Source organism: Empidonax traillii, unplaced genomic scaffold (assembly GCF_003031625.1).
Source record: "Empidonax traillii isolate 1590-97213 ecotype Southwest subspecies unplaced genomic scaffold, ASM303162v1 scaffold43:size1863611, whole genome shotgun sequence".
Classification (NCBI taxonomy): Eukaryota; Metazoa; Chordata; class Aves; order Passeriformes; family Tyrannidae; genus Empidonax; species Empidonax traillii.
Genome location: NW_020955236.1, coordinates 1,626,454 through 1,636,220, shown reverse-complemented (window position 1 = coordinate 1,636,220; position 9,767 = coordinate 1,626,454). Strand labels below are relative to the sequence as shown.

Genomic DNA, 9,767 nt, shown 5'->3' with positions numbered 1-9,767 from the left:
CCCTCGGTGCCCCCTCCTGTCAGGGAGTTGCAGAGAGCGAGAAGGTCCCCCCTGAGCCTCCTTTTCTCCAGGATGAGCCCCCCCAGCTCCCTCAGCTGCTCCTGCTGCCCCAGACCCTTCCCCAGCCCCGTTCCCTGCTCTGGGCTGGCTCCAGCCCCTCAATGTCTTTCGTTGAGGGCCCAGAAGCAGACACAGCACTCGAGGTGTGGCCTCTCCAGTGCCGAGCACAGGGGGAGAACCCCTTCCCTGGCCCTGATGTGGCACTATTGCTGACACGGGCCCCATGTAAATCACCATAACTTAACACACCGGCCCAATATAATACACCCTAACTCAACACACGGGGCGCTCCCGCTCCCTGCCCTCACGGCGGCGGGCGGGGCCAGGCCAGGCCATGGCGGCTGCGCGGCCCCGCCCCACGGTCACGCGTGGGGCGGGCGGGGCGGCCATGGCGGCGCACCTGAGCTCGGGCAGGGTGAACCTGACGGCGCTGAGGGAGGCGGGGCGGCGAGAGCTCCGCGAGTTCCTCGACAAGTGCGCGGGCTCCAAGGTGGGAAGAACGCGGGGGGTGGGGGGGAAGCAGGACCGAAGGTGGGAGCACGGGGTCCGAGGGGAGAGCGGGGGCGGGATGGGGATGAGGCCGGGATGGGGACGGGTCGCGGCCCCCGCTGTCCCCGGCTGACCCCACTGTCCCCTCCCCAGGCCATCGTGTGGGACGAGTACCTGACCGGGCCCTTCGGGCTGATCGCGCAGTACTCTCTGCTCAAGGTAAGCGCCGGGCGGGTCGGGAGAGGCTCCCAGCCCTGCCCCGCTCTCGGGTGACGCCCCTGCCCCCGCACAGGAGCATGAGGTGGAGAAGATGTTCACGCTCAAGCCGGGCCGGCTGCCCCCGGCCGACGTCAAGAACATCATCTTCTTCGTCAGGCCCAAGCTGGAGCTAATGGACATTATCACCGACAACGTGCTCAGGTACCGGGGGACACGTGTGGTCTGAACCACCGTGTGGTTTGTTACACCTGGGCAGGGAATGAGGGATCTCGTGCAGACACCAAACTGCAGCACAGCCCCTCGGGGGCTTGAGTGGGGTGCAAGACACGCTGGGAAGAGAGAGGGGCTTCCCTTTGGCTGCCATGCAGAGGATCTGTTCCTCCTTATGAGGATATGCGTTCCTTCTAATTAGCTGGAATGAGTCGTGCTTGGATGGATGCTCCTTTTAGGAACTGCAGGACAACAAAGTCCCCTTGCCCTGGTGCCAGACCTGTGTCTGCACACGGCTGGGTTGTGCATCCTGGACACATGCAAAGCTGGGAGGTGGCAATAATGACTCAGTGCAGTGCTCCTGCTGTGGCTCTTCCAGGGAGGACAGAGGCCGCTCTCCCCAGAGGGATTTCCACATCCTGTTCGTGCCGCGCCGCAGCCTCCTGTGCGAGCAGTGGCTGAAGGAGCAGGGCGTGCTGGGCTCCTTCATCCACCGCGAGCAGTACAGCCTGGACCTCATCCCCTTCGACGGGGACCTGCTCTCCATGGAGTCTGAGAGCGCCTTCAAGGTGAGCACCTTGAGGGAAAACTCTGTGTGGTTTTGGGTTGGCCATTGGTGTCAGTGCAGCGGCTCTCAGAGGGTTCATGGGGGACCTGCACAGCACGGAAAGGCCTTGCACAGCAAAGGGGGCTTGATCTGAGGCCTGAACTGAGCCTGAACTTCCCTGTGTGTTTTCACACACTGAAGGAACAGTCACTACATGCAGTTGCACCCAGTCCCTCCAGCTTTACCTGCTGCTGTTGTTACCACAGATGGGGCATTCCTGAGGCTTGGAGCACTCAGCTGTCAGGTGGAGCCAGCACAGTGTGTGTCGCTGCACAGTCAGGGATTCGTGTGAAGGTTCATCCTGCACTGAGCACTAACAGCTGGCACGTCCCAGCTGTGTGTCCTGTGTTCCCAGAGTGCTGCATCTGGGGAACAGGATGGTCTGGGAGTTTCTTCGGCCCTCTCTGCCACATGAAGTGTAGCCCAGAGGACATGTCAGGGCTTGCAGCTACCATGAGGTGTTGGGTGCTCAGATGGCCTCATTAGCAGCAAGAGGCTCCTTGCACTCACGTCCTGGCTCTCTTGCCCCATCAAACTGGGTTTGTGTGTGGAGTTCAGAAATACTGTAGTGTCTGGTCTGGCCAAATGATTTGCTGTAGCGATGGCACAAATAATGAGGTCCATATTTGCCACCAGCCGTAGTTTTTTCCTAGCCTATGTCTTGTCTGAACTGTTCACGTGAACCTCACTCTGCTGTGGAAGCAGCTGCGTTGGATCAACTCCTCCTAAAAGAATCCTTCTTGTTCTTTAGGAATGTTACCTGGAGAGCGACCAGACCAGTCTGTACCATGCAGCAAAGGGGCTGATGACACTGCAGGCTCTCTACGGAACCATCCCGCAGATTTTTGGGAAGGGCGACTGTGCTCGGGTGAGGATGAAAAAATGCATCTTGTTCTTTTTTTAATCCAGCCACGACACTCACTTGTCCTTTTCCTTCTCTCTGATCAACCTGTGGTTTAATTGGTACCTTTTTGTGGTGAGGGAGCAGCTTGAGGTGAAGGCAGTGCTGTGGCCAGTTGCTGTCTCGCCAAGCTGCAGAGAGCAGCAGAGAAGGACTTTGTTTTCTCTGTCTCATCCTGCCCTGTCCATCAGCCAGTCTGAACCTCCAGCCGTTCTCTTCCTTTTTACCCAGGGCTGTGCCCACGCTTGCACGAGCATGTGCCTGTAGGGCTCAGAGCTCAGATCCATCTGCTGCGGCCTGGACCGTAACCAGGCTGATGTGCCTTCCTTTCAGCATGTGGCCAACATGATGATCAGGATGAAGCGGGAGTTCCCTGGGAGCCAGAACTCCATTTTTCCCGTCTTTGATACCCTCTTGCTGCTGGACCGCAACGTCGACCTGCTGACGCCGCTGGCCACGCAGCTGACCTACGAGGGGCTGATAGATGAGATCTATGGCATCCAGAACAGTGAGTTTTTTGGGGAGGAGGGGCTTTCCCGTGCCCTGGGGGAGTCTCCCCTGCGCTGGAGCCAGTTGCAGTGTGTCACAGTGGTTCCTGCCTCGCCAAATGGCTGTGGGGTGGGAGCAGCTCAGCTGAAGGGAGTGCAGGGTTGGTTCAGTCCCAAACTGGAGCCCATCAGGATCCACTCTGGCCCTTTTTGCCTGGGAAGGGGAGCTGAGCAGTGTGTGGTTATTGAATGGGCACATTGTGGATACTGGCTGGGTGTACACATGGTGTACAAGTAGAAATAGTGTGTGCCTTCACCCTGCAGCCTGGCTGGATCATGTGTCACACTGAGGGGACAGGGACAGTTTTTGGTGGCCATTCAGAGTGTACTCCTCCTCTTCAGGAGGTAATAAGAAAACTCCAGAGAGGCATTTATGGGCTGTAATTCCTCCTGCTGGACTGGACTGGACTGGCTGCAGGGCTCATCCAAACCTCTCTGAAAGCAGGGCAGCTGGCACTTGGGTTCTGATCACGTGTGTTTGTGTAGGTCCCTGGGTGAGTGCAGTGAGACTCTCCTTAATTAACACCCAAGCACTGAGGGTTCTGGGTGTTTGTATTTGCCCTGCTGCTCAGAGCTGTTTCTCTGCATTTGGCAGCTTATGTGAAACTCCCTCCTGAGAAGTTTGCCCCAAAGAAGCAGGGTGAGGGCGGGAAGGATCTCCCCACGGAGCCCAAGAAGCTGCAGCTGAACTCCGCAGAGGAGTTGTACGCAGAGATCCGCGACAAGAACTTCAATGCTGTGGGGTCAGTGCTCAGCAAGAAAGCCAAGATCATCTCAGCAGCCTTTGAGGTGAGGCCTGAATGCAGCAGTGTGTACTTGTCATCAGCTAAGTCACAGTGTGCCCTCAGCAGGGCAGTGACTGGCAGCTCGAGCTGCTGCCAAAGAGTAATGTCCCAGCCAGAGAAAAAACAGTCTTGAGAAGCCCCTCCAGTCTGTTCCCCTGCCCTGGGGTGAGATCAGCTCCACTTGGACTGGGAGGTGTTGGTCAGATCTCCTTTGAAGAGTCCTGCAGTAATGTGGATCCTCTTCCCCACACCTCTGTTCTGGGGCTTTCCTTCTCCTCAGAGCTCCTGCCATGTGAGCCCATAGTTCCCACAACAGGAATTGCTTACCTCAGTCTGCAGGACAGTCAGGTGCTGCTTCCCTCTGCAAGAGGCCAAAGTTCAGTTTTAGTGTGCTGTTCAATTCCACTTTGCTGCTCTTGCTGCCTGTTCACTGAAAGGTCCTTTTCTATTCACTGAGGATGCAGAGAAAAGGCTTTAAGCAATAAAACTCCAGAACAGCTTATTATGGCTGGCATAAAAAACAGTAGGAATGTGGAAAATACAATTGCCTTGCAGAAGTTTTTATTCATGCTCATGTGTCACCTTAGACAGAGCTGGAAAGTTGTGTGGGGCGTGTTTGTGGTTTTGTTTGAAAACATCCTGTTGATGATTCATAAAGAAACTGAGACCCCATATCTCGGCTTTCAGACTTCATTGGGGTTCTCAAGAGAACTCAGAACACTCTTTGATTATATTTTCTTTATGTTTTTTTAATCCTTTCACCTCTGCCACATCTAAGATGAGGTACCTTAACTGAAATACTGAGTGCTCAGCCTCATCTCCTAGTACGTGTTTGCTTCTGCAGTGCCAGTGCTGGAGGAGCTAAAGCTGGATTATTTCTACTGGCTGTTAAAAAAAAAAGAGAATTTTAACAAATTGTCAGTGGTAATAGGTGATAATGAAACAGCAGCATATTGGCAGCAGAGCACTTCTTAAATTGCAGGCTCCATCATTATCACTGTCCTGCCTGCACTTGCCCGTTTAAATCCTTCACATATGAGTCAAATTAGTATTATTTTTATTCCAAGTTGCAGCAAGAGGCAAGTGGCCCAAGTGCAGTGCAGACCTCTGGACTGCTCTGAGAGCTGAACTCTGCAGGGGCTCCAGCACATCCTGGCTCAGAGCCTGGCACGTTGCTGCAGCCAGGTCCAGGGAACAGCAGAGCCTGCCAGCCCAGCTCCCAGCACCTCTCACTCCTGCTCCCAGGAGAAATGGCCCCCAGCTCTGCCACCATTGGCCCAGAGCTCCAGGTCTCCTGGCAGCCAGCAAAGTAATTCCTTTTTGTGTGAAAAAGGCAGTTTTCCCTGGTAGGGAAATGGAGGAGAGCGAATAGTGATGGCTGGAGTCAGACAAAGGTGGATGAAACGGTTGGCAACACTGGTGTAATGGAAGATAACCAGTCTGATGATGCTGTTGTATCATGTCCTGCCTCTTCCAATGATCCAGGTGCTGTTACAGGTAGTGCTGCGACTTTAGTGAAAGCATTTAAAGCCTTTGGTCTAAAAGGCCACGTATCTCCAACTCCTGCAGGTGCAGTGAGTACAGTAAAACAGCTTTCCATGACAAACTGACCTAATCAGTGTTACTGCCGTGCACAAGGCCTAACCTCAGCATGGGTTTCTCCAGGAGAGGCACCACGCCAAGACGGTGGGGGAGATCAAGCAGTTTGTGTCGCAGCTGCCCCACATGCAGGCGGCCAGGAGCTCGCTGGCCAACCACACCTCCATCGCAGAGCTCATCAAGGACATCACCAGTGAGTATGTGCTCAGCAGCCCCTTGGGCTGCTTTCAATGCAGCCAGAGGGCAGGTGACTTGATGGGCATCGCTCAGCCTGGCAGAAGCTGGCTTTGCTCCATCCGGTGCATCTCTGCTGAAAGGGTCAGAGTAGAAAATAAGCTGTCTGTTGCTGTTGGGTTGATTTTCATTCTCTTCCCGAAGCATCTGAAGATTTCTTCGATAATTTAACAGTGGAGCAAGAGTTCATGTCTGGAATAGACACAGACAAGGTAAGTAGATAATGACGATTAGTGACTCTTACATCTTCAAAAAATGGGTTTTTCCCCTTTGGGTTTTTTTGAGAGAGGAATATCTGATGCAGATGATGTCTGGTGATGTGCCTCGCTGAATTAGCTGTCCCTGCCCGCGATGCAGCTGCACAGCCGGGGGGTCTGACCTGGGCAGGGGTGGTGTGTGCTGTGAGGGGTCGGTGAAACGTTGAAGATGGTTAATCAGAATTGTTCCGTGCAGCAGGCAAAGTCTGGCTGCTCACTGTGGAGCTGCCATCCTTCAGGGACAGCCCAGGTGGAACCTGGGTCACTGTTCAGCAGATGGTCCTGAGCTGTCTGGAGAACAGCTGGACCCTCTTTCTTGCTGTTTTGGAGACACTAAGCAAACTAGATCTTTCTTTCCAGGTCTTCTAGGCACTTTAACAGTTCTCTAAATAACAGTTTGTGTATTTTATTTAATAGGTTAACAATTACATTGAAGACTGCATAGCTCAAAAACATCCATTAATCAAGATCCTGCGTCTGGTTTGCTTGCAATCCGTGTGCAACAGTGGATTGAAGCAGAAGGTTCTGGACCATTACAAGAGAGAGATTCTCCAGGTTGGGCTCTAACTTTTGGATCAATAAATTCCTGAGAAAATCCATATCACATCCTCAGCTCTACAACACTTGCATTCTAGGCAGACACATCTTAAAACCAGGGTAGTGTTGAGTTCCAGAGTGCTCAGAGGGAACAGGGGGAGTCAGTCTGGGATGACAGCAGTGAGTGGGGGGGTGCTTGTGTGTGTTACAACATGTAGAGACAGAGGTTTATATCACTGCTCTTTTTACTGTTACATTTTAAACACTCTAAATGGGATACACTCTAGAGAGATCTTGAACCAAAAAGCTTTTTTAAACAAACGTGTTTTTTAAATTAATATCTTTGCCTTTTTTTTTTTTTAACACTCTGGTCATGGGTTACTGACATGGTATTAAAGGTGACTTCTTCATATTGCAGACTTATGGCTATGAACATATATTGACCTTAAACAACCTGGAAAAAGCTGGACTGCTGAAACCTCAGACAAGTGGCAGGAATAACTACCCCACGATCAGGAAAACGCTGCGCCTGTGGATGGACGATGTTAACGAACAGGTAAAACCAGCCGTGAACGCTCTGTACAACCACAGAACTATGTGCAGCGGGGAAAACCCTTTTTTTTATTTCCACATCATTTATTTCCGTGGCCCTGCTCTGCAGCATGAGGTGGCTCTGACCTGCTGCCCCCCCTGCGCTCTGTCCCGCAGAACCCCAACGACATCTCGTACGTGTACAGCGGCTACGCCCCCCTGAGCGTGCGCCTGGCACAGCTCCTGGCCCGCCCGGGCTGGAGGAGCATCGAGGAGGTGCTCAAGATGCTGCCAGGGCCCCATTTTGAGGAGAGGCAGCAGTTACCCACTGGCCTTCAGAAAAAGCGTAAGTTTTGCTTTGTTTTCCCATGTTTTAGAGGGAAGTGCGTCTCTGTTAGGCTGGAACGAGGCAATCTGAAATCAGGGGCCTCAGTGTCTCATCTCCCTGTCCCACTGCAGTATTAGACCTGACTAACCATTCTTTGACAAATTGTTTGAACTTCCCATCAGAGTACTAAAATAAACTCCAACCTGCGATTTTAGTATGTAAAATTACTTTACAAAGAATGTCAGCTTCACTTTCCCAGCATTAAAACTGGTCAGGCAGAAGCACATCAATAAAGAGACTCCAGAGCAGGAGCAGAGTCTGGATTCACCCAGTAAATTTTCCCCCTAATTCAGCTGCTCTCTGTAGTTTAGTTTGAGGTCATTTGAGTTTGGCTGACAGTTGATGCACTCAAACTAAGCCAGCCTGCCCCTTTCCCTGCTCCCCAGGTCAGCACGGGGAGAACAGGGTCACTCTGGTGTTCTTCCTGGGAGGGGTGACCTACGCCGAGATCGCCGCGCTCCGGTTCCTGTCCCAGATGGAAGATGGAGGCACAGAGTATGTCATTGCCACTACAAAACTCATCAATGGAACAACCTGGATCAAATCCTTGATGGAAAAACTGGAGCCTGCCCCTTTCTAGGGTGTGTGGTGAGAGACAGTGAAGCGAGAGGCGTTGTGTGACACAGGCGTGGCTGGTCCTGGCTCTGCTGCTTGGACACTGGAGGAACACGGCAGTGAAAGGAGCTCTCCTGAGACCAGCTCGTGATCCAGTGACCCTTCATCCCTTCTGCACTTGTGTTCCAGCCCTTTGTGGAACATCCTATTAGACAAGCAGTGCTGGGAGGCACTAAGGATGGAATAAACCACGGGAGAGAATGAGGAATCCCTGCTCGTGCTCTGACCTGGCAGCCAAGCCCTGGGGGAGTGGGGATGTGCCCTGGTCCTTCTCTTTGGCAAATTGCTGCTTTTTTTTCTTTCAGTTTAGTTTTGGTGGGAGATGGAGGGGGAGGATGTTTTCTGTTCCTGATTTCATAGCAGTATTCCCAGTCTGTCTCTCTCTGGTGCTCGGTACATTCCATGGCTGCACTGGCTGTGTTTGTCAGAGATCTGTGCCTCTGACCCTTGAGCCTTTCACTTCACTTGCTCCTTGAAGGGATCGTTGTGAGGTGGCTTGTTTGTCCCAGGTACTCCCACCTGCCTGTGGAAAGCTACTCCAGGGTATGAATTACATCAGCGTGGCAGGAGCTGATGGTTGAAGACACACAAACACTCCCAGGGTGGGACTTGGGCCAAAACCAGCAACAACAGGGGCCCAGTAAACAGCGGGTCTAAAACAGACACTTTTTTCACCCCCCTGCTGAGGTTCTAAACTGGTCCTCGCTGTCACAAGGTGTTGTAGAGCTCAAACTTATAAAATGGAATTTTCCACGGGCTCGGTGACTGCGTTGACTGCGCCCTTGGTGTTGCTGAGCCAACGTGTGTGCAAGAGGAATCTTCCAGGGGCTGGGAAGGAGGGCAGGGGTGGTGTTGGTGCCGAGTGGGCACAGTCACTGTTCCCACAGGCTTTAACAGCCCCCACGGGAGAATCCTAATTAGTTAAAGACAACAACAACAAAAAAAACAAACCACAACTTAAATCACTTTCTTACCAAGCATTTCTGCGTTTAGTTATCCTGCATAATATGGCCCAATAAACCCTTTCTTTTTTCCCAGTTGTCACAGTTGTGACTGTGAGGTTTGGCCCGTTGTTTTATTTTCTGAGTTCTGCCAAACGAAGGCCCTTCATTGGCCCCCTCTGTCTGCTTAACCTCAATTATTAGAATAAAATAAAGAGGTATTTGATCTTTTTTTGGAAGTGTTTACACTCTCTGGAATACGAAAATAAATAAAGCAAAACCCTGCACTGTGGTAGCTGTGTTCTTCTGCCTCCTCCCTGAATTACTTAAAATAAATTACCTGAATTACTTAATTTTTTTTAAATATCTGAATGTTTTTTTCTTTACACTCATTCAAAATTTCATTCTGTTTTGCCACCTAACATACTACATCAGAAATATCTGTGGGATTTCTTGACTTTTAAAGAAAAATACAATTTCAGTCTTGGGAGACTTTTTACTGGAGGTGGGTAGGGAACATGCAGATTTAAAAAAAAAAAAAAACTAACAAAAAGAAATCATTCAACTCAGACAATGATGCAAGGAGCAAGCGTGGATTGCCTTGCTCTGCATTATTTCTGCAGTTCCATTTAGAGTAACTGATTTCAGAGTATTTAAAAAGAAAATTGAGTGAGCTATGGATCAAAAATTAGATGTTACTGTGCAAAGAAGAAACAATGTGACTCAGGGCAGTCCTTAAGGTGTCCTTGGCCTGGCCTGGGGGGTCTTTTGAACTATCAAAATTTCCATTTTTTTTTTATTTTATTTTATTTTATTTGTTTTTAAATCTTAAAAAGTGAACCAATC

General features: G+C 51.3%; 1 protein-coding gene across 2 annotated transcripts; it reads left to right on the top strand.

The window, feature by feature from the left end:
• Positions 1–442: 442 nt before the first annotated feature.
• VPS33A (VPS33A, CORVET/HOPS core subunit) lies at positions 443–9,230 on the top strand. Of its 2 annotated transcripts, XM_027878641.1 has the most exons (13): positions 443–550; positions 703–768; positions 842–969; positions 1,358–1,547; positions 2,337–2,453; positions 2,820–2,994; positions 3,630–3,823; positions 5,485–5,611; positions 5,797–5,864; positions 6,327–6,464; positions 6,865–7,002; positions 7,155–7,323; positions 7,752–9,230. In XM_027878641.1, the coding sequence occupies exons 1-13, from the start codon at positions 449–451 to the stop codon at positions 7,943–7,945; spliced, it is 1,806 nt and encodes a 601-aa protein (XP_027734442.1). In that variant the 5' UTR covers positions 443–448; the 3' UTR covers positions 7,946–9,230. The 2 variants fall into 2 exon arrangements, with proteins under 2 accessions (XP_027734442.1, XP_027734443.1); XM_027878642.1 differs by lacking the exon at positions 7,752–9,230 and having other exon boundaries at positions 7,108–7,308.
• The last annotated feature ends 537 nt before the right edge of the window (positions 9,231–9,767 follow it).

Bases quoted from the DNA above. Each gene is read 5' to 3' on its own strand.
- VPS33A (XM_027878641.1), top strand. From the start codon at position 449: ATGGCGGCGCACCTGAGCTCGGGCAGGGTGAACCTGACGGCGCTGAGG. The intron at 2,454-2,819 runs GTGAGGATGAAA...CCTTCCTTTCAG, and splicing joins GGAAGGGCGACTGTGCTCGG to CATGTGGCCAACATGATGAT. The intron at 7,324-7,751 runs GTAAGTTTTGCT...CCTGCTCCCCAG, and splicing joins CACTGGCCTTCAGAAAAAGC to GTCAGCACGGGGAGAACAGG.